General features: G+C 37.0%; 1 protein-coding gene across 1 annotated transcript in view; it reads left to right on the top strand.

Annotated features, from left to right (window-relative positions):
• The window catches only part of ERBB4 (erb-b2 receptor tyrosine kinase 4), a 472,537-nt gene that overhangs the window by 146,830 nt on the left and 300,968 nt on the right, over nucleotides 1-24,739 (top strand). Inside the window, exon 4 of the mRNA XM_040984395.1 lies at nucleotides 2,343-2,408. Within this exon, the coding sequence (XP_040840329.1) occupies nucleotides 2,343-2,408 (66 nt within the window). The remainder of the gene's footprint in view (nucleotides 1-2,342; nucleotides 2,409-24,739) is intronic.

Raw genomic sequence — 24,739 nt, 5'->3', positions numbered from 1 at the left:
CTGTTCAAGAACTTCCAGTGCCTTTGTGGTAATCAAATTCAGAAATGTGAGGCCAGGTGATGCTCTATCTCCTCATGGCTTCCAAGGGGAAAGAGAAAGATGGGCTACGTGGAAGCATGGCAGTTGTGGCAGACCTCTTTTATCTCACTAATGAAGACGTTTGTTTAAAAGAGATGAAAGATATATATATCCCTCTTATTATATATATAAGATATATATAAACCCTCTCATTATACCAAGTAGTTCTCCAATATCAATTTCATTCATCTTATGTGTGTGTGTGTGTGTGTGTGTGTTTGTGTGTGTATGTGTGTGTGTTTACTTATGGGGGGATACTTTACCATTTTTTTCCAAATATGTAGTATTTGCTTTGATACATTTTGAAGAATCATAAACATTATTTCCAGTAATATGCCTTTTTTATTGTGTCTAGTAGAAATTCTCTGAGTGCTGAATCACAACTTCAAGGTCAAAGAGTTATAAAAAGAAAAAATCCAATCAGATGGGAAAACTGAGAGCATTAAATGTCTGTTGATTCTGCTTAGGCTTTCCTTTCATTCATTCTTTCCAGCCAGATAACATTGTGGTAACACAGAATAAACCTAAATATTTTATTAGACCTAAACAAAATTAAAGAAGTGATGGATGAAGTGGTAGACCATGGTAGTCTTCTCCTATCTTCAATTAACAGGCTGCTTAACGAGTCTATCGAAAGAATACTATCACATCTAAGAAAACACCTTAGCATTAGCTACTTCCTGCATAAAAAGTTTGTACTCCCAAAAGTTTTCACTGCTTTCCACTTGGTGTTACAGTCCTTTCTAATTTCCGCTGGTATAAATCAATTAAGATTTATTAGCTTCATATAAAGGAACTCCAGTAAGTTTTTAATAATAATTATCATTATCACTGATTAAAGTTATATTGTTCAGGCCAGATGGAGTCTTTTTCCTGTCAGCTACAATGAGCTTGCATTATGTAGTTATAATGTGTTTAGATCTCAATAAACAGATGGTACGGTGACAGGATATGATACACTGGTGATGTCAGCAACAGTGCTTCAAACAGAATTGCTTTAAATAGTCTCTATTACAGCAAGGATCCCAACACATTTAAGTTGGCTGTAATTGAGTCCTAGCATTGTTTTAATTTAGAAAAAGTATGAGATGCATCTAAAAGTTTCATAGAAAATAAAATTTACTGGTAAATTAATTTTGGTAGAAGAAATACCTTGCATATGGAATTCTTCATAATTCTCGAAACTGCATATTATGAGTGGACCTATGAAATTAAAGAATAAAATCATTTCCCATGATTTCTTCTAACAGTCTTTTGGCTGATTCCTTATGGAATTTCTCTCTCTGGAGCATTGATCAAGGCCTGTACCCACATATACCCACAGTAGATGCAATATTTTACCACTACAGGGGGTAAAGTTTGATTCCTGAAAGTACAGAATGTATCAGTAACATTTTTAGAAAAAAAATACTAAATAGGTAAAAATAAAGCTTTCAAAAAATTAAACGTTTTAAAGATTTACTTGGGTATTTGAAAGAGTGATAGAGAGAGCTTAGAGTGGGAGAGGAAGAGTGAGAGAGAGACATATTCTCTGGTTCATTCCTCAGACGGTCATAAGCCTCACTGATGTCTCCCACATGTGTGGCAGTGACCCAAACGTTTGGGCAATTTTCCACTGCTTTTTCTAGTCTCTTAGCAGGGAGATAGAGTCCATTGCCCAGTTAATTCCCCAATGCCTATAACAGCACTGCTGGCCCAGCACAAATCCAGGAGCCTGGATTTCTATGAAGACGGACAGGGACAAAGGAATGAGCCATCACCTGCTGCCTATTAGTGTTTCCATTTGTAGAAAGCTGCACTGGAATTACAGTAACTGGGACTTGAATCCAGGCACTCTGGGGATGTCTCCAGTAGCTAATTAACTACTGCAAACGTACCTGCTCTTTAATTTTCAGTAACTGTTAGTTTCTATGATCTGTGAGCTTTGGAAATTATGACCATAAAAGTGTTCAGTAGTCAAAGTGAATTTATTTAAAATAATGGCTTACATATTTCTGAGAAGGGACACATATTTCATTTATTGAATTTTCTAATAAAATATTGAGAGGAGTTTTGAGTACCAAATTATCCCTATATTTGACATATTTTGAACATTTAGGTTTTGCCGCTTTAAGCGAGCATGTTACAGGCTATGAGTCAAGCCTAACACAACATAAAAGTCCTTATAAAGGAGCAAGAATATTTCATTTGAGGATTTACCACCAGTCAAAAAGTATAAGGTTATAATGTGCGTTACCTTTTCTGTTCTCTTTCCTCTTCTCCAGGTGGGCGTTGTCATAAATCCTGTACTGGCCGATGCTGGGGACCCACAGAACATCACTGCCAGACTTGTAAGTATTCAAGTGAGAAAGTGTGGGTTTGAAGTGGCCAAGGAATCTTAATAATTGATTTTTTTAATATATCTGGTCATCTGACACATCAAAATGAGATTTTTACCTCTTTCTGATAGATTCACTTCCTCCCAAGAAAGCTGCCTCATATTATTGCTTTCAAATGACACATAATACGTAATTGCTTCTTCTATTTCTTTGTGGTTTCTAGATTAATAATCTCAACAGCACAGCTGTGGTGATAGTGGCTCTGACTTCAATGTCTGTGCATCACTAGGTGTAGGAAATCCAAATGTGTGCAAAATAATAATGACTCAATTTCACATCAACTGGGTATCTCAGTGCCTTTCCCAAGTGGTAATATCACCATTCATTAGGAAAAGAAGGGATGCTGTGTCCTTCTCTATACAAGGCAGGTTCAATTCTAGGTACAAGGATGGCCAGTATGTGAGTTACGGGCATAAATTCACATTTTTCAATGATGCAACTTGCCCTTAATGTGTATTGTCTCTTGAACTAAGTGTGAAGTTAATTTGACACACATTTTGGTAAAATATTTTAAAACTAGAGTTTGTTTCAATGAAAGAAATACGAAATAATAGCTTTATTGTTAGCTGCTAAAGAAAATATGTGTATGAAAAGGTGTGTGCCCAGTAATCGATGATACCACTAATTTTTTTCTAAATTCATGGATTTTGTCATTTTCAAAATTCATAAAACATAAAAGAACATAATGCTCCCGTGGCTTACCTTTGTCCCTCAGCCATCCATAGTCAGCAATCCAATTGGTTATTGTGGTATATTCTTTGAAAGAAAATAGATGGGTACCTAAAGAAATGTGGATATGTCACCCTCAATTATTCTACTGAAATGTTAGTATGCTCAGCATGTTGTGCCACAGTTTCTTTGATTTTTTTTTCAATGAAGATTTATGAATATGAATTATTTGTAGTATGAATTCCTAGACACAGAATTCATAGGATGATAAACAAGTGTATCTGCTATTCATTTGTAATGAGAATTGACTACCAGAGACTCAGTAGCCACTTGTGGTAAGGGAGGACTCAGTAGCCACTTGCGGTAAGGGAGTAACCCTCTGTGTACTCTAGGGGGGACCAACCTGGATCCATTAGTCATGGCTGGGCCTGGTGGACTGTTTCCAGTGACCTGAGCTATGTTTAACACTTTTGGGTCAAGCGAGTGGGGATACTCCACTTTTGGGTCAAACACTGTGGTGAGCTTTGGTGCTATTGCAGTGCTGGGGACTTGAGTCTTTACAGCAGCATTTCTTTATTTCCCTTCTTACCCTGGGCATTCTTCTCTTTATCTGACTCTGCTGGTCCTGTGAAACCTGCTTGCTTGCTGCCTGATCACGGTGTTCTGCATGTGAGCTTGGTTTTTATCCACGTCCAGGCTGCTTTCCACTTCACATAGAGCTCACTCGCCTGCAGCTGTTCTCCCACCCAGGTTGTGATAATTGTCCCTGCCAGCGGCGTGTCTGAATGCCTGTCTCTGTCTCCTGGAAGGAAGAATGCATTCTCAAAGTTTGGGACCTTTATAAAAGAGTTAAAGGGAAATAGTATTTCAGAGTAAATTTTAATTAACTGATTTAATGGAACTAATGTTTTAATGGCAGTAATGTTTTGACAGAGATTTTATGCAGAATTCTAAAGTAAGCTTGTATAACTAACTGCATTGGATTCATTCACCACACTGTTTGGAGACATGATTTCAGTATCAAAGAAGTTCATACGGTAGACAGTACTTGTAGACGATACAAAGATGACATTGATGTGCAAGCTTGCAAGAATTCTAGATCTCTGAAATAAAGAATAATTCTTGTAAGGCTGTGAGACAAGGGGACACACAACCATGGCAATCACTAAAGTGTTAGGACATCCACTAGTTAATTCATGGCAAAGAAATTGTGAGGTGTCAAACTTGAAATAGAATTTTTTACTCAGTAACTTTCTACTTACTTTATTTTATGAAGAGATCAAAGAGGCTTCCTGGAGGGCTACTCTTGGCAGCCACTTCGGTGGGATGGTGGAATCTAAGCCACACCCCCTTTCATTCCCCTGGGAACTGAGGGATTCAAGTTAGATACAGGGCAGTGGATGTGTTTGTGTTTGGGAAATGCTGGGGCAGGTCTCTTTTTTCTGAGGGGTGGAGGGTTATATGAAGCCCTATGGCTGTGTTATTACTTTAGGACTTTGTCCAAACCCAGGCTGACCTCTCAGCACTATTTAGAGTTCTCTTTTATGTGCCTCTTGCAAGTATTTCCAAGGTTGATTGTAGAACTGAGCTGGCAAGGATGAACAAATCTGTGCCACCTTTTCCAAACCAGAAATCCTATATTGTCCTTTTACTAATATACTGTTAGTAAAGAAAACTACCCTGTTAATTTTGTCATGTGTCTCATCCTTTATGTGCTTTTGTAGAAAACAAATTTCAGTGTGAAGTTGCATATGTGTATGTTTTCACTTCAAGTTGGGTTGGAAATTCAACCTTTACCCCCATTTTATCTTAATGCAGTGATTTCTGCACTAAAAAAAATAGGAAAAAAATAAATGGATTTTCCTCAATTTGAATTGAAAGTTAAATTTCCCTTCAATTCATATGGTACTCACAGTTCTGAAAGTTTTAATTCATGCTGGCCCAAACTTGCAATGCCATGATTTCCACCAATGTTTCTTACTGTTTTATCAGACAGCTTTGAGGACAGTAGGTAGTTCTCCGAGAGCCACCCCCGTGGACAGATTCAGTTGCTGAACCTTGGTTCTCTGCAACGCTCCGCGCGTGGTTACTGGGCAGTGTTTTCAGCTGTGGGTGATTTTCACCTGGTGGGGATATTTGATAGTTTCTGAGCATTTTTGTTTATCACCAGATAGGGAAGAAACACTGGCAATAACAATACTGCGAAACATCCTGTGATGCAAGAGAGAACCTTTCCCACTCCCTCCATCCTCCCAATGAGGGACTTTTCGCTGCAAAATGTTAACAGTGTTAAGCATTGAGTAGATAATTGGTTAAGGCTGAACCAATCAGAGGTTTCCCTAGAAAAATTAGAATCGGGATCCAGGTAACGCTTTCATTACCTTAGAAACACGAACCTGAAGAGGTGTGAATCTAACTTAGGTTTCCATTTTTAAAGCATTTGTGTGAAGTAAGGTCATCAGGCACTCTGAAGAATCAGGCAGCTGTGCAGAGTTAGAGGGCAGGGGAGCAGTGTGGGCCCCAGGTCCAGTGCACTGCTCTCCTCCTGGACCTCCTCCACCTGCATTTGAATGGGATTTCATTGAATGGGATTTGTCACACAGGAGGATGGTAGGGTCTGCGACTGAGTTCACCCAGCCAGAGTTCACGTATCAAATCATCAGATTGAACATCTTTAAGTGTATCTAATTTTTAAGCCTATAAATTATCATCGCTTAAAATTGGGTTTCTGGTCACTGCCCTTATCATACTGAATTTCGCAAATCTAAAATCAGGGAACATGTATATGTATCTAACACTTGATTGCACACATATAAATTTGACGAAAATACATTTTAACGTTGAGCTTTAGAGTGTTTTTAAAATATTTTAAAATTCATTTTTACAGCAGTCCTGAAAGTTAAAGTGAAACGTTAGAAACCTTATTTTATGTTTTGAGGAAATTTGAGCCGAGAAAATGAACAAAGGATTTGTTAAACTAACTCAGTTTGTACCTCAGATTTTAACCTAATGGCTCCAAATCCCAAGACAATAGTGTTTCCTACATAGCACATGAAACTGTTTGATTGTAGAGGTTATTGGATATGACATTATCTGCACAACACAAATCCCAGTTAATTCCACTTCCTAACATGAGAAAATGACTTCGTTTTTCTAAATAATGGTTACCAATCTCCAAAATTGAGATAATAACTACACTTAACTTAGATGCCTTCTTTTGTTCTTGATGAAGCTCAATTCAGCAGTTCAGTTCAAATGCTTAAATACTTTGGTTATATAGTAATAATACCATACATTTTAACTGATATTATAATCAATTTCCAGAAGAGTTCATTCATTTTCAGCCTGAGATAATGAACACAGAGGTATCCAATGAACTCTCATGACACCTGCTGGCTGGAGAATGAGGAAGAGGCAACGTGCCCTTGACATTTGCTCTTGTATGCTCTCTCCTTGTCTGAGCTACTGAAAGATACTTGTTCATACTTAAAAGAGCTCAGAATCCTGTGACCAACTTTATTTAGGAACGAATCAAAGACCTGACTTTTAGAATTACAATCTTTTTATTAGAGAATGAGACCTTGAGAGATTCCATAATGTTACTAGATGTTCAAAGATGCCCTAGAGCTATGATATACATAATCAAAACCTGTTTATGTGCAACTTCCCAGGCTTCCCTTTAGATTTCTAATGGCTCTTTTATTAACTGAAATGCATTTATTACAGTTAGGCATCTTTTAAAGGCATTTACAGCTGAACCCAGACTCAACTTATTAAACATAAGAAAATATGCCATCGAAGTTTTCAACAATTTTGGGGTTTTTTGCTTTTGTTGACTGGCCTTGTAAAAGTTCACTTTAGTGTCTGAAAGACATAGTTTTACATTATTTAGAAAATATTTCTTTCCTTGGTGACTCAAATAGTTCCCCAGTGAGGGTTCTTCTGGAGGTATGCAACTTAATGATTTGCCATACATTTACTTCTATTTTGTGAATATTTTTCCTTTGAAACTTTCTCTGTGTTAGGGAAGCAAAGAAACATTAATAAAGAGCTGCCACCTCAGCAAAGTAGCTGCAGTTAAAATCTGTTTCTTGTGGCCATTGCTGTGGTGTATACTGGGGCTTCTACTTGAAGTGCTGGCATCATGTACAGGTGCAAATTCCAGTCCTGGTTGCTGTGGTTCCAAACCAGTTCCCTGCAAATGTGCCTGTGAAATCAATGAAGGATAGCCCAAATGCTCTGGGGAAGACTTCTGGCTTTGACCTAGGCTAGCCCCAGTCTTTGTGGTTATTTGGGGAGTGAGGCAGAATATGGAGGACCTCTCCCCACCCCTCCTCCCCAACCGCATTCTATGTCTATAACTCTGCCATTCAAATAAAAGAAATAAATCTTAACATATGTTCTATTCACCTGACATTTTCCCAAGCTATGTTATGTTCATAAATATGCTTAAAGTGGAAGTGAGAAGTTATGGTGAAGACTAAGTTGGCTCCAGGCTAAAGAATCAGCTTGTGATAATGACTTATTTTTTAGGGTCAAAGAAAACAATGAATGTGGATAGCAGTTGAAAGCATCACTGAATTGAGATGTGGGAAAGCAAGGATGCCAGTCATAGCAAGGGTAAGCTGGATGGAGGTCTGCAGGAGGAAAAAGCTTTATGTGGTTATTTTTAAAGATTTATTTGTTTATTTGAATGTCAGAATTGCAGAGAGAGGGAGAAGGAGATACAGAGAGCGAGGGGAAGAGAGAGAGGGACAGAGAGATCGATTGTCAGGTTTCCGTCTTCTGGTTCACACTTCAGAAAGCCATAATACCCAGCACTGGGGCACTGGGCCAGGCTTGAGCCAAGAGCCATGAGCTTCATCTGGACTGCTATACGCATGCAAGAACCCGCTTTGCTTCGGTCATCTTTCAGTGCTTTCCACAGGTCACTAGCAGAAAGCTGGTTTGGAAGTTTGTCAACCAAGACTCGAACTGGCATTCATATGGCATGTCCTTGTCACAAGGCAACTGCTTCATCCGCCATACCACAGCACTAAGCAAAGGTTTTAAACATAATGAGAAGGCTTGGATTGTTCACAGATTTACTGAAATGGAAGGGTAATGTAAGTTCTTACTGTGGACTCACTATGTAAGCTTTCCAGACAGATACTTTAGTGTAATTTACTGACATTTTGCAACTTGTTTTCTTGGTAGTTTGGTTATCACAGTGGTTTTGATTGCATGTTCACTACTTTAAGCATATTACCGTTCCTCTGTATCATTAAAAATGTTCAGAGTGTACATTTGGGAACCAGAAGCTATTTTAAAAATGCTGTTCTAAAACATAAAACAAATTTATATAATTTTTAAAAAATAATCTTAGGCAACCTAAAGGATTTTATAAATATTTATGTAAATAAATTGAACTTCTAGAATCTAACCAAGTGTTAGCTTTGTTTTATTCATGTATCTGATTTTCTGAAGTGATTTAAACTCATAGAAATCATTTTTGATGTTAGAGCATCCTGACCCAATAAACTTAACAAGAATAATTCTTTCACAGTTGCAAAAGGTCAAAATAGAACTTATGCTGGGATACTGAGAGCTGTATTACAGGTGCAGCAGTAACTCAGACTGGAAAGTACTCTTAAGCTCAGTTAAATTGTGGTTGCTTGGCTCCACACTGCAGCTTAAGTAAATTGATTCAGTGGATTAATGTAGTTATGTCAGGGGAGACAAACCTATCTGCTATGTGAAGTCTAAAGCTTATAGAAATATTATTTAACAGGCTTACTGGTTAAGAATGACAACTCTCTCTGTTCATAAGAGCTGACTCCTAAGGTCTGAGCTCTGTGGGTTGCGGTGCGAAAGAGCAAGCGCTCAGAAATAAATAATAATGATTAAAGGAACCATGTTATCTCTGTCCCTACAAGATATATGAAGCGCATTTATCTCATTTAAAATAGATACTGCATGTCCTTTTTTATCTTCCAGTGCAGTATCAGGGCAACTCTCCAGTCTCCTATTATCAGAAAGGTGGTGGTTTCAGTTCAGACATGCCTTTTGTCCTGCTATACCTGGTGTCATCTGCGTTTTGAGAGGAGAGGGGAAAGGCACCTACCAGAACGTCACACTGTGATTTTCCCATTTGCACACTTTGTGCATTGCAGTAGTTATGGCTTTCTACAGCTGCTTGATTACAGAATTAAAACTTCCTAAACTGACAATCGCTGTGATTACTCAGAACCCTCTTCAGTATTTTAAGTTGTATTACAGGTGACATTTTTTTTTGCTTGGATATTAAAGAATATAAGCATACTTAATTGTGTGTTAAAATTCATTTGTCTCCTAGAACAATATATTATATCACAAAAAAGCAAAATCAGTGCTTTAATGAAATAAACAAATATAGCTGTGTCCATTTAAATGTCTACTAAATAATTAAAATGAAAAAAAAAACTGGAAATAGAATTTACCATGTACTCTTACTAGAGTATTCTTTCTAGTCAGATGTTAGCAAAATCTTTTTAAAAAATAGAGTAAAATGAAATTAATACAAGATTTATTTCTGTTATTAATAATTGTAAATAGGGATATTGCTACAATAGTAAAATAAAACCTTGTTCCAAACAGTGCCTTAGGTTATGTACTATTTCTATTGCAATCATTATGGAATATGTTAGAAAAAGAATTATTTAGCATTTTTCTCAGTAATTGATTATCCTTGGGCATGAAGAAAATTAACTTTCAAGAGTTGCAATAAATTATGCTTCACTTTAATAATGGAGGGAACCCCAAAACCTTAGCTTGGCTTACACATCTATTCATTCTCAAAGACAAACTCCAGAATATTTGGTTACATATTCTCTTTTGTCCCAAAATGTTTGTGGCACTGCTTTGAAGTGGAATCTTATAATCAAAGGAAATGATTTTATTTTTCCTCAAAATTTTGGCAACAATACTGTAACAGCTCCACGTTCAATTGCGAATTTTACATGGATTATCCAAAAGTTTCCTATGGGTTATAAAACCAGCATGGCAAATATGAAGGTTATAAACCAGTTATGCTCACAAACATGCCTACACATATAAATTTGCTAACACATAATTGTATTTACAAGCTCTGGAACAAAGGTTGTTCAAAAAGAAGATGCCGAGGTAGTAAATATCCAATTATAAGCAGAGAAGAGCAAGTGGGAACTAATGGGAAATGAGAAAGAGCTGAGCCAGCAGCCTCAATCAATCAGAATGGCAGTGAGCCTTTGCTCAAAGCCAATGTCTTTAATTAAAACCCTTGTATTTTACTAATAACTTTGCATGTCTATAAGCCCTCTTATTGATTTCAATTATTTACTTTGTTCCTCTTTAGGATTTATAGTTTCTAGAGCTATTGTAACATTATAATGGACTAATTACTTGTATACATTTAACATTTCAAGAAGTGGCCCCATAGATTACTTCCAGGAATTAAGACAGAAATCCCCCTGGTATGCTGTTCACTTAAACATAAGTTCATTGCATTCATTGTAACTTTATGACTTTTTTTTTAACATGTTAAAAGTACAAGAAGGTTTCCATTTTGACTGAAAGAGAAATATTTATTCGAAATGCTCTCTATACTACAGTTTAATGTGATGTAGAAAGTATTGCATAATGCCATGCTGTGGGCTCAAGGGATACAAAGGAGGTATAGAAAATCATGTCTGTTCTCTGGGTATGCTTTGAGCACAGTGAAGGATGTTTATAACAATAAAAAAAAATATTGAGCCAAGGACATCAGGAGAATAAAGGTGTGGTCTAATTCAAAGCATCTCAAATTCTTCAAGATCCATTATCTGCCTAAGAGAACTGTTTAAAAATGTTTTTAATATGCATGAATCCTTGCATGATTTGAATATTTGTATATATTATATGGGTGCAAGAATGTAGATTACATGTATATGTATACACATACATTTATATGTATATATTATCTATGGATGATGTAGACATAGATGCTGGTAGATTGAGGGGAGTATAAACTGGAATGTAGTGGAAGGAGTTAATATAAGCAGCATTATCACAGAATGAATACTTAACGTTTGAAGAAGTAGAAAGAGATCATTGAGAAGAAATACCTGGAAGTGGTGTCATAAAATGATTTTGACATTCTGAAAGTTATGGTTTTTTTTTCTGATAAATAACTTTGTAAAAAAAAATCACTATTAAAATCATGTCTTTGATTATCTAAGAGAAATTTGGGAAATCCTCTACATGTGACATACTTTTGATGTGCTAGACACCTATACTTAATCTCAGTTACTGGGAAGAAAAGAAGGCAAGTAAGATTTCATTCTTGAAAAACCAAGCAATTATATACAATTCTCATGGTTAAGGAATTAAAGAATACATTAAAAAATATATCATCTTTATATCTGTTCCTTGCAGTAATCTGAGATATGTCGTATTATTTTTAGAATTGATCTGTTTGGGAGCTGGCGTGGTGGCTCCACGGGCTAATTGCCCACTTCCAAACACCAGCATCCCATATGGGCTCTGGTTCTTTTCCCGGCTGCTGCACTTCCCTTCCAGTTCTCTGCCTGTGTCCTGGGAAAGCAGTGGAGGATGGCCCAACAGCTTGGGACCACATACCTGTAAGGGAGACCTGTAAGAAGTTCCTGGCTTCTACTTTTGGATTGGCTCAGCTCTAATTATTGTGGCTATTTGGGAGGGAGTAAGTGGCTGGAAGATCCTCTCTGTGTCTCTCCTCCTTGTAAATCTACTTTTTGAGTAAAATAATAAATCTTTTTGATAAGAGTTAATCTGGCTAGAGAATAAGTAAATGGTGTAAGGATCAAAGAGGATAAGAAGAAATGGTTGGATAATGGTCAATATCTCTTATAACAAGTTACATTTTTACTCATCATGTTAGAATAGATTTGAATTCCTTAAACATCACACATTGTAATAGTCCTTTCTCAAACCAATGTAAATTTTATGCAGCATGTAACCATCTGTACTGTTGTCCTTGCTTCTTCTCTCAACAACCATAGGAATTTACAAAAGAGGTAGTAATTAACTGGTTTATGAAACAAAATCCAAAAATAATGAAAAAATACTTCTTAAATATTACCACATCATTGGAAACAGAAACTTGGGCCTTATCTAAAATCATTTTTTCCCATAACTTTTGGCTTTTGGTATATTGGTGTTGATACAGCATTATAGCAATAGTATCTTTGAGTTTGTTCCAATTTTACTGTTTCTTGAATTTGACTAATTTTTTATTCAGGATGATTATTTTCTTTTATAAAAGTGTTAGGTATGTCTCTAAGATGTGTCATTTCATTGAGTAGAGCACAGAGGAAACCCGGGAAAGAAAACAAAAAAAACCTCCAACACTCGTAGCAGGTGCAAGTAACATAATTTAAAATCATCTAAGATATTTTTCCACAGGCTGCTAGATTCCCTAAACACGAGTGCTGTGTAAGTGCTTGGCTATAATATTAGACCACGACACAGGGGAAAACTTAAATTAATGGGGAATTGCTACTTTCTAAAATGAAAACACTCACACTATGCAAATATCAGTTCTAAAATTAAGCTATATTTAACCATCTTCAGTCAATTCTTCATGAGTTCTTTTAAAATGAATGCAGTCTAAAATACTTCTGGAAAATATATTTAATAAATGCTTAGGAATTTAATAAGAACTATGTAGAACACTTTTCTCCATCAACTAGTAAGACATTAAAAAGTAGTCACTGCTGAAACAGTTCGAAACTGGCTCCTTAGGGATTTGATTTATGGAATATAATAGAAAGTCTAGATATAAAAGCAAAGGTTTCAATTTTTTTTGAAAATGACAATGCACAGATTATTCAGTGAGTACTATAAAGAACAACTGTGTCCACACAGAATAAGATTAGATCCCTGCCATAAAACAAAAGACATAAGATGAATGTGATTCAAACATTTAAAACCATAGTATATAGACATTTTTTAAAAATTTATTTTATGTTTATTGCAAAGTCAGACATACTGAGAGGAGGAGAGAAAGATCTTCTGTCGTTGATTCACTCTTCAAGCGGCCACAATGGCCGGAGCTGAGCTGAGCCAAAGCCAGGAGACCTTTCTAGACCTTCCATGTGGATACAGGATCCCAAGGCGTTGAGCCATCCTCAACTGCTTTTCCGGGCCACAGCAGGGAGCTGGATAGGAATCTGGGCCTCTGGGACACAAACTGGCGCTCATATGGGATCCTGGTGCATGCAAGGTACAGAGGACTTTAGCCATTAGGCTACTGTGGTGGATCCTGATTGTAGATTTTTTTAAAAAAGAAGAATTAATTGAAAGAGTTACAAAGCAAGAGAGGGAGATAGAGAAAGACAAAGAGTGATTTTCAGTCTGTTGGTTCTTTTCCAAATGGCTGCAGAGCTGGGTAGGTCCAAAGCAGCCCCTTCTGGGTCTTGCATGTAGGTGCAGGAGCCCAAGTAGAACACGGGATTGAATTGGTGCCCATGGGGGATGCTAGTGGCAAAAGGTGGAAAATTAGCCTGCCCCAACATAAACTATAGATTATAATGTGTTGTAGACTAATGCTTTTGTAAGCATGATGACCAGAACTGCTAGATAAAATAGAAAGGGAAATTATCATATGATGAAGATTTTTTAAAAGAAAAACAAAAAATGAGCATTTTAGCTACATTAGAGTAATTTACATTTTAAAGTATTTAGCAATAATAAGCATTTAAGTTGGAAATTCACCTAGGAAATCCTACAAAACTACTCATCTTTACTTATAATAAAAGATACATGATTACTAAAAACCAAACTTATACAGATAACTCCTGGCTGGGCTTAATGTGCAGGGCAAGAACAATGATTTGTAGTAGATTAAAACAGGTAAATATCACTATGTGGACAAGTTGATTTTATGTGTCAGAAGATTTGAAATTCACATTTTCTTGAATCAGGAAACTTATTATGTCTACCATCTATAATGTTATTATACATGCATAATACACATAAAACCTTAATAAGGTACAGTGGTACTTATTTCAGTAATAAATGTAAATGGTACAAATTTCTTAGAAGATTAGAGTATAACCATATAATAATGTAATGTAAAATTTCAAAAAATAATAACTGTCTTTGGATTTCCACTGAAAAACGTCGATGGAACCCTCACATTGATTATCCTAATTTCATAGTTTATTTTTATTCATTCTATTCATTTGGAGTTGAGAGCAACAGTGAAAAAGCATGAGTAAGACAAAGAAGGAGATATCTTCCGGCTGCTGGTTCACTCCCCCAATACTCACAGCAGTATTTGTGAGATCACACTTGAACCAGGACCAAGGAACTCCACCCTGAGGCAGTTCTGCAGATGGATGACAGAGGCCAGGGTACCTGAGTTAGCATCTGCTGCCTCCCATGTGTGCTGGCAGGAAACTGGATCAGAGAGCAGAGATAGGAGTCTGTCCCAGACAGTGCATGTTCCAAACCGTGGTTTGATCCCTGCACTACAATCCCTCCCCTCATCTACACTTTGTTTATGCTTTCAACCTGTTCGTTGCAACTTACTATTAGCTTACAAAATCAGTTTAGTGCCCTGATCAGTGTTAATATTTTTGCTGAAATAAAATAGGTTTGAATAAGTAAATCAGATTAAAATAGGAAACACAATATCAAAACGCTTTGCAGGGTGCTCGCTTCGGCAGCACGTATACTAAAATGCTTTGCAAAGAAATTAAGGATTATATTATTCCTCAAAAAATACCATGTATATGTGTCCTCAGCTGAATGATGTAGTATTTTTCCTATATAATTTGGAATATTTTTTAAAGATTCATTTTTTTTTTTATCGGAAAGGCGGATATACAGAAAGGAGAGACAGAGAGGAAGATCTTCCATCCGATGATTCACTCCCCAAGTGAGAGCAACGGCCAATGCTATGCCGGTCCGAAGCCAGGAGCCTCTTCTGGGTCTCCCACACGGGTGCAGGGACCCAAAGCTTTGGGCCATCCTCGACTGCTTTCCCGGGCCACAGGCAGGGAGCTGGATGGGAAGTGGAGCTGCTGGGATTAGAACCGGCGCCCATATGGGATCCCGGGCGTGCAAGGCGAGGACCTTAACCACTGTGCCATCGCGCCGGGATATAATTTGGGTTTTTTAAAAAATACTTTTTATTTGAAAGATTAAAGAGAAGGAGACGGAGAGGTATATGCTGGTACACTGCCCATATGTTCGCAATGAGCAGGGAGGGGTCAGGCAGAAGCCGGTCGCCTCCTGTGGGTCTCCAACATGAGAGGGAAGGGCTCAAACTCTTGAATCACCTTCCACTGCTTTTCTCAGGCCATTTACTGGGACATGAACTGGTAGCCATGTGGGATTCCAACATTATAGGGTATCATTGTGGTCTAGGTTAGGGGCTAATATTTATTTGCTAGGTTCTTGCCTCTTACTAAGTATTTTATGTACTGGCACTGGTACTGCTTAGAAAGTTGGAAGGTTTTTTTCAGAAGGTGAAGAATAGAGACACTCCTGAGCTATGACCATCGCAAAAGTGACCCAGCCAGCAGAATAGTGTAAGAGAAAGACAATTCTACTGTCCGTCCTCTATAACCATGGGGAGAGAAGAGATCAAGTCCATCTGTAGGATGGATTCTTGAGGGGCTTGAAAGGGGAGCAGCTATGTGACACCGCCCACCTCAGATCCCCGTTAATGGAAGGTATCCCCTGGAAAGGACACATTTGCTTCACAGATGAGCAGATAGGATTTCATATGTGGGAAAAGTGTGGCTTCAAAGCACAGCTAGCTGCTGACCTAAGTCCAGATCATGGTGGCTATGCCGTAATACCAGCCCTGGCAAGTTGGACTTTCAATTGAAGTCTGAAAAATAATATAGACATTCATCATTTAAAACAATAGGAATATATGATTGGCTCTTTAAATACAGTTATCCCAAACAAGTTCAATTATAGAAAAAGCAATATTTTGAAAAATTGTTTATAAAAGCCTGTTTGTGGCACATGTAACATTTTTAAGCAAATCCCCTTTAAACATCATCATTTTTGAGATTAAAAATCTCAGCCAAGGTTAAGCATTGACTGGCTCTGCGGACCTAAAATTTCTTCTCCATAAACATTATGTAGGGGAATCCATGATACCCAAGGATATTTCAGAATGTGCAAGAAAAATAGAATTTTAAAAATGTATAGATAGATAGATAGGTAGATAGATAGAGTCTTATTACATGACTTTCAGGAATTTTATACCATATTGAACTTATCTTTTAAGCCCAGTTTTCTACACATATTTTATTGTATCCAGAATAATATGAAATCTACAGCTTCAACCACAAATTTGAAACATATTTGAGTAATGTTTTCATTTTCATTCTCATCACTCACAATTGTGTTAGAATGGCTTCAAAATTATTTTCGGAGGCATGAAACAAATGTGCGAATATTTTTCTTTTTCAATGTTTGAAATATTTTCTGGGGCTGTCTTTCCTCCCCACTTCCATTCCCATCAGCTCTTACACATTATTTGTGGTGCTTAATGTAAATCTGTCAGTGAAGTCACATAGGGATCAAGTTTGAGCCAATTTGGATAATAGCTTACTTTGCCACTTTGGACAAGCAAAGGACGTTGTTTTTTCCCAGTTTTGGGGTGGTTGGTTTATTTTCCTACAAGGTTAAGTGTGTACATACATTCACTGTGTTCAAAATGGTAACCATCAGCTTTCCTACATTTCTGGGTTTGTGACAAGACTATAATGATTATTCTAACTTGCTACTAGAATTTTGGGTGCCCTATCTCCAACACATCAATTATGGGTGGGCTGTAAGATGCAGCCTGCAGTTCTAATGCAAAAATGCATCTTAAAAGAAATGTTATTTGTGGTATTCTTCTAATGATGCAAACTCTTTTTGTCCTGAAACCAGTATCTGTACTCTGAAGAAAATTTGTAAAATTGTTTTCTTTCAAGAATGTTGTGATAGTAAATGGGCTAGCTCAATATTATTTTTTGAATCATTCACAAGCATTGGAGATGCTAATAGCCTTTTAGTAAGGGAGATTTTCCTGGTGGCAAAAAATGTAGTTGAAAATCAACTTCAAAGTCTCTCGGTGAATCAAAGACTATGTCTTTACAAAATAAGTTGAATGAAACTTCATCAAGTAAGTGAATGAAACAACAAATGGTAGAGTGATTTAAACAAGACCTCTTTTCTTTGACACAACAAACAATTTCAACATAAAGCAACTGGTGTGCTGTCAGGGGTTCATCCGGGACAAGGGTCAAACCTCATTAGTGACTCCCAAACTACAGGCAAAGTTTCACTAAGTCACTTTAAGTTACGACTTCAGTAAGGATTGTACATATATTTGCATCCAATTCTCAGCTGAGCTGCATTGCATTAATGCATTTAGGCGGGCATCACAGTGTGATGGATAAAGCAGCCACCTGAGACACCAATATTCTATATGGATGCCAGTTGAAATTCCATTTGCTCCACTTTTGATCCAGCTCCCTGCTAATAGTCTTGTAAATGCAGTGGAAGAATTTGGACCCGTAATACCCAGGTAGAAGCCTTGTCAAAAGCTTGTGGTTCCTGGCATGGTCCTGGCCCCAAGCTGGCCATTTGGGGAGTGAATCAGTTAAAAAAAAATCTCTCTTCTCTCGTCTCTCCCTCTATCTCTTGGTAACTCGGGCTTTCGAATAAATATTTTTACAATGCACTTAGGAATATCAGTCATGTCCCCTTAAGAGTACAGAATGTCTTGATTCATTCATGCGAGACTACCTTGTAATTAAGGATAAAAGAAAACAAGTTTACTTTTCTCCTATGCTATGAAAATTGGAATATTGGAATTCTCATTTGGGAGACCCAGCATTTACTTCACAATTCCACATTGCTGGAGTTCAGTGTTTAAAACCATAAATATCACTACCAACAGCCTTTCTCCATATCTTTGAACTTGTGACATTGGTTAAAATAATTGAAAAATCTTTAAAGTTCAAAGTTTCTTCCCTTACTAAAGCAAGTAACCAGATTATGAACTCTGACTCTGCACAGCAGTAATTCTGTTCCTAATTAGTCAGATTGGGAATAAAATAGAAATACCATTCCAGTTGATAACTATGCTCTTACCTCTGATTTTCGTTTTGAAGGCTTTGACCCTGTTAGAGGAATCTTTCACTAAGGAGAGTATCGTAGAGCAGTAATTTCAGATTATTGACATATAAAATGTACTTGTGAAAAACACAGGGCCTCCAATTTAAACTAAGGACTTAAAATAAATAAATTTTCAGCAGGGGACATTTTGGCACAACGAATCAGAACCCCACTTGAGTTGCTCTCATTCAATCTCAGACGACCTGGTTCAAGCTCCAACCTGAATCTGGCTTCTTAGCAGTGGGATTCTGGAAGATAGCAGTGGAATCCCTGCAACCATGTGAGAGACCTGGTTGGAATGCTGAACCTTTAGCTTCAATCTGACCCAGGCTTGGCTGGTTGTGGGCATTTGAGGGATAAACCAGAGAACAATATCCAACTACATTCTGTTGAGAGAATGCATGCTGTGTTAGTTTTGTAAACTCTGATTTTCTACCCATTTCAGCATGCTCTATAAGTAATATTTGTTCCATTTATTGTGTATCCTGCTTATGGTCATTTTCTACAAGTATGTCACATAACTTAAAGTGTTCAATTTTTTGTCACAATTTCACCACTGGTAGGAACACATATTGGATTCTAAAGCAAGAGAATGTATTTGAAGAACAATTCTGTAAGCCCCGTCTTTAATGAAATGGAAGTCTAAAGCTTCTAGAGGAGATTTTCCTTAAAATACTGACAACTAAGGACACAGGAAGTCCATTCAGTAGCTCATTGCAGTGTTTTTATCACTCACACAGCTAATAAATCCTGCTTCGCGTCCAACACCATTCACCTCTTCTTTAACCCAGGCATTTTTCTTGTTGATCAAACTTCCAAGTATATAGCTGAAAACAGCATGGCACGAAAGCAGTTCTGTTGAAGTACTGTTTAATAGAGATGATGTGGCTCATGAACAAAATTTATTAAAACTTTGTCAATAGCAATAGAGATAGCATAAACAATATAGGACTGAAAATAATTTAATGCTAATTGAAATAAAAGAATAAAATATGAGTTAAAATATGCTTATCCACAACCTGGGGTTAGCCAGGGCTGACCTGCCACACAGACAACTACTGTGTGAAATAAGGGAATGCCTTTATGATGCTTGCTCTCTCTCTTCTTTACTTCAAGTGTTTGCCTCTAGATTCAGTTCATTCTCCTCTCAAAGCTTTTTATCTGCTTGCATATCGATTTCTGTTTGATTTCCTAGTTAATGAGAGAGCGCTTAACAACACAGTTAGGAAATTAAAGCAAAAGATCAGCATGATTAAATTTTGGACAAAGAATAGCCTGGAGATGAAGTCGAGTTGCATGACTTAGAGATTTTTCCAATTCTAACTGGATAGAACAATGGTTCTCAACTCCACAATTTGAACTGGAACTGAGTGAGAACTTGTTGTACTCAGCAAAGCTCCCATGCATTTCCTGTGGCTTTGATTTATTCAGGATTAGGTGTCATACAGGCATTGTGTTTTCTAAAACGTACAGTGTATCTTGTACTTAAAAGGGGGTCTGTAACCTATAACCTGGGAACTTAGGAAAACAGAGACTCTTGAGCCCCATGAATCCAAATATTCATTTACACATCATTTACACATTGATTCTTGAAAGGCCCTGTTTGTGATCTCAAGCAGTGTGAGATCAGAGCCCCTGAGTACAGGAAGCGAAGAGAATCAGAATCTGCACCTGGTACAGTGAGAAGCCATTACTGGCATCCTATGACAGTGTGTCTGGTCTGAGTCCTGGCTCACCTTCTAATTCCAGCTTTCTGCCCACTGCACGTGATGTAGTCCAAGTACATGGATCCCTGTCACCCATATGAAAGATTTAGATTGAGTTTCCTATTCCTAGCTTTAGCCTGACCAAGCCATAACTGTTGTGGATACTCCGCGAGTGAGTCAGAGGATGGAAGATCTTTGCCTGTCTTCCTGCCTCTGAGACCAGCATCCCATATTGGAGTGCCAGATAAAAACCTGGTTGCTTTACTTCCAGTTGACTCCTTGTTCATGTGCCTGGGAAAGGAGTGGAATGTGGGCCCACATGCTGGGATTGTTGCTGTCTATGTGCCCTGCCACACTTGGGATACCTGAATGGAATTTCTAGTTTGTGGCTGCAGCCTTACACAGCCCTGGCTATTGTGACCATTTGAGGAGTTGATCAAATGGCCTGTTTTTCCCTCTCTCTCTCGCTTTTTCAAATGAATGAATGAATACATAAACAATTCCTCTTGAAGAAGCAAACAGGGAGAGAAAATAGTGGAGATAAGGAAGAGCCAGTGAACGATAGAAGAAAAGAAGTGCCGTGGAGTAAAATGAGTAGATAAAGTGCTTAAAAAGATTTTAAATGGACAATGTTTATTTAAATTTGAGATCTTTCGTTTAACTATAACATTCTTTTGCTACTCATGATTATCCGTGTGAATATTTTAAATATTTACAAAATAAATTTTAAATAGATACATCCAATAGTACGCACTTATTGGGGTACCATATGATATTTTAATCCACATATACATTGTGCTAATTTCTTTAAGATTTTAAAAAATTTTTCATTGAAAATCAGATTTAAAGAGAAGGCGAGAGAGAGAGACAGGCAGAAAAATCTTCTGTCCATTGGTTCATTCCCCAAGTGTCTGCAATGGCTGGAGCTGAGCTAATCCAAAGTGAGGAGCCAGGAGACACTAGCCACGAGCCAGGACCAGGGGAATCTTTCGGATCTCCCACAAGGGTGCTGGGGCCCAAGGTTTTAGGCCATCTGCAGCTGTTTTCTCAGGCCAAAGCAAAAAGCTGGATGGGACGTGTGCAGCCAGGATATGAATCGGTGCCCATATGGGATCCTGGCAGATGCAAGGTGAGGACTTTAGCTACTAGACTATCGTGCCAAGCCCACATTGTGGTATTTTCAATTTGAATAAGCATATCTGTCAGTTCAAACATATAACTTTTTTGTTGTGATAACATTCCAACATATTTCAATCTTTTTAAAAGAAAAAAAATACTATATTAAACTAACTGTAGTCACCGTGCTGTGCATGAGAACCCAAGGATGATTTGCTTCTAAGTATAACTTTTAGTATTCTTTATAAAATCTTTTCCTTTCTCTTCCTTCCTTCCCTAGTTCAGCTTCTTTTGGGTTGCACCTGGGAATGAACTCAATGGGTACTTGTCCTTCTAAATTTGGTTTAATTCACTTAACATTGTGAACTCCACTTCCAGCTATCCAACATTAAATGCTGCATGAGTAAATCACCGTATTTTCAAGTAATCTTGTCTTTAAGAAGTAACTTTAATCATGATATTATACAAGAAATAAGACATTGGTTTTATTAACGGACTACTGATAACATTAGGTACAAATAGTTTAATTTTGGAAGTGATACATATTCTCTCAACAGTACGTTCTTACCATGTTTGATTCCTTGAGACTCACCCATCTCATTCTCAGATATATTTTGAATGCCCTCCCTATCCAAATCACTCACTTTAATATCCTGTCCAGTTTAAATTTCAGGTTATAATTTTATATTAAAAATGCTATTTAATAGTGCATCACCAAATAATCTGGTTAGATTTTGAACAAAATATTTTTAATGCACCCAGTGAAGCGGTTTAGGAGGGGTTCTGAACACAGGGAAATATTCCAATGAAATATTCAAGCAAGGATGGAAATTAATAAAAACCAAAGCAATTATAAGTTAATGTTGCTTTGGAGACTGAATTATCTCATTGATTTCAAAAACTTTTGTTTCAGCATTATAATAAAAAATGAGTGCAATTTGATGTGTTCATGCTAAGTAAGTAATGCCTATTAATCAGCAGCTGCTATTAAGCAGATTCATTTGGTGGGCTCCTCCACTTGTCCTGCATCTTTGATGTGTGCATAGAAATATTTTCCTTGTAAAAACAAGTGTTACATAACAATGTATAGAAATGTTTCCTCAGCCTCTGGCATCACTGTTTGAAGATTAAGCTAATTCTCTTCTTTCTGCTTACTTGTGATGTGTCACTCACTTTCAATTGCATTAATGCTTAGAGAATTTTCATTTGAAATTAGTATATGTGAAGATCTTGCTCATGAAATGTGCTCTTTTAAATGACATACTTAGCTTCCCTTAAAAACACACACACAGGGCCCGGCGGGGTAGCACAAGTGGTTAAGGTCCTCGCCTTGCACGCCCCGGATCCCATGTGGGCACCAGTTCTATCCCGGCAGCCCCGCTTCCCTTCCAGCTCCCTGCCTGTGGCCTTGGAAAGCAGTCCAGGAAGGTCCCATGGCGTTGGGACCCGGAAGAGGCTCCTGGCTTAGGACCGGCATAGCATCAGCCGTTGTGCTCACTTGGGGAGTGAATCATGGGGCAGAAGATCTTCCTCTCTGTATATCCGCCTTTCCAATAAAAAATAATAAAAATAAATCTTTAAAAGAACACACACACACACACACAATTATAGACTGGGAATAAAACTGGATAATTTTTTTTTAACATCTTAAATTAAAGTTTTAAAAGACATTTATGTTATACTTTAGAAAAGTGTTTGTTTTCTGGACAGAATAACATGATTATATCCAACTGAAAGATGTTTTCATATTTGAACATCTTGTGTGATGTAAGAATCTCACCAAAATATTCCATGCACAAGAAACCAAGTGAAAATAGGGACTCATGAGAAAATTAACAGCATTATTTGAGAGCTTTTCCACATAGTAACAAATGCTAATAATAATTTCAAGCTAATTGAGCTGAGGTCAAAGATCCAAGCAAAAAAATTGAACTATTCTGCCATAGTGTGGGAGAAATTATTAAAAAGAAAAATCAAAGTTGATTCAACACATGTAAATAATTTAAAGTATCTATTTTAAGTCTTACAGTATAATTTTGAATTTAAATTTGTAAACTTGGATTAGATTATAAATTTGTTTTCATATTTCAATAATATACTCAATCCAATTATTTTGATGTGACTACTTAAAAATAATTTAAAAGTAAAGCAGGGATAATTATCTTAATAAATATTTTTAAATTAGTATCCACATTTGGCACAAAAGACCAAAATTATTCAAGAAAAATCTGATTTGGTACCTTAAGTCATCATAGAATTAAAAATAGATTTCAGCACTAGATGTGAGTATCTAGGACTAAAATATGATGTGACTTGCAGGGTACCATTGTTGACTCAACTCCATATTATTAATTTACAGGTTAGCAATGCCTGTCAACTATAAGCAAATTAATAGACTGTCCTATGATAATGCTTATTTCAAAACTAGTAGCTTGTTTATTCAACATACATCTTCTATTTTAATTAGTGACTGCATCTAAAGAGATTTACTGAATCTGGAAGTGAAGAATTATATTTGAATCTATTCTTTATAAAACTGTTTATTGAAAGCATTTTCTTTGTGTGGAATAAATCACTAAATAAGCATATAAATAAATATACCACAAGCATAAAAGGAAGGAATATCAATGTGGATACAGTATATGACTATGTAAAGACAGTGGGCAGTTGTAATTTGTTTTAACTTTATGTTATATAAATAAAAATAAAATTTTTGAATGCCAAGACAATGGAATAAGCAAATTAACTGAAAATTTAGTATAAAAATTGCAAAATTTGTTTGCTGGGGCCAGTTTGTCACCAAAAGAAGGGAAGGAGTGACAAGGACAGTGAGAGAAGGAGTTCTATCAGAAGTCACTTCTTTGGGAAGCAATCATTGAGACAGTGACATGGGGTCAAAGACAAAGTGTGTGGGGAGGTTAAACTGATTGATTATATAAAAGCTTGTGCTATAAAATTTGTTGGATAATTTTTTCTTTGGTTTGTGTACTCTAAGTGGAATTTCTTCCCCCAGAATATGAGCTTATTATAAGAGGTATAATAAGACCTTGGTTTTTGTATGGTTGTAGTATGCTCCTCTCCAAAAGAAGAATATGTTAAATGCTTAAACATTATAAAGTATTTGAAGAGTGTTATCGTCACTTTCAATGGAAAAAAAAATGGGGTTGGGGCTGGTATGTGAGTGTTGTGAACTAATTCATCCTCTGTGACGCCAGCATTCCATATGGACTCCCTTCTAGCTCCCTCATTATGGAATGGGAAAGCACTGAACATGATGGCTCAAGACCTTGGGACAATGTACCAATATGGGAGACCTGGAGTTGCTTCTTGGCTTCCAGTTGGCTCAGCGTAGGCTGTTGCTACCATTTGGGGAGTGAACCAGCAGATGGAAGATATCTCTGTCTCACCTTTTCTCTGTACATCTGCCTTTCTAATAAAAATCTTAAAAATCATTAAACAGTGGAGAGAATCAAGATGGCCGAATAGGATAAGGACATGTTTAAATGGACAGAGAAACATTTAATCAGGATGAAGCAGAGAGGACACATTCCAGGAAATAAGAGAAGATAAAACAACAGCAGAGGGGTACCTGAAGACTGACAGACACAGGAAAGCAACAGACACAATGGTGTGGTACTTCAGTGG

This window comes from Ochotona curzoniae, unplaced genomic scaffold (assembly GCF_017591425.1).
Source record: "Ochotona curzoniae isolate NIBS_2020 unplaced genomic scaffold, NIBS_Ocur_1.0 contig_4148, whole genome shotgun sequence".
NCBI classification, from domain to species: Eukaryota; Metazoa; Chordata; class Mammalia; order Lagomorpha; family Ochotonidae; genus Ochotona; species Ochotona curzoniae.
Note: the sequence above shows the minus strand (reverse complement) of the source record. Positions and strands in the feature narration are given on the sequence as shown.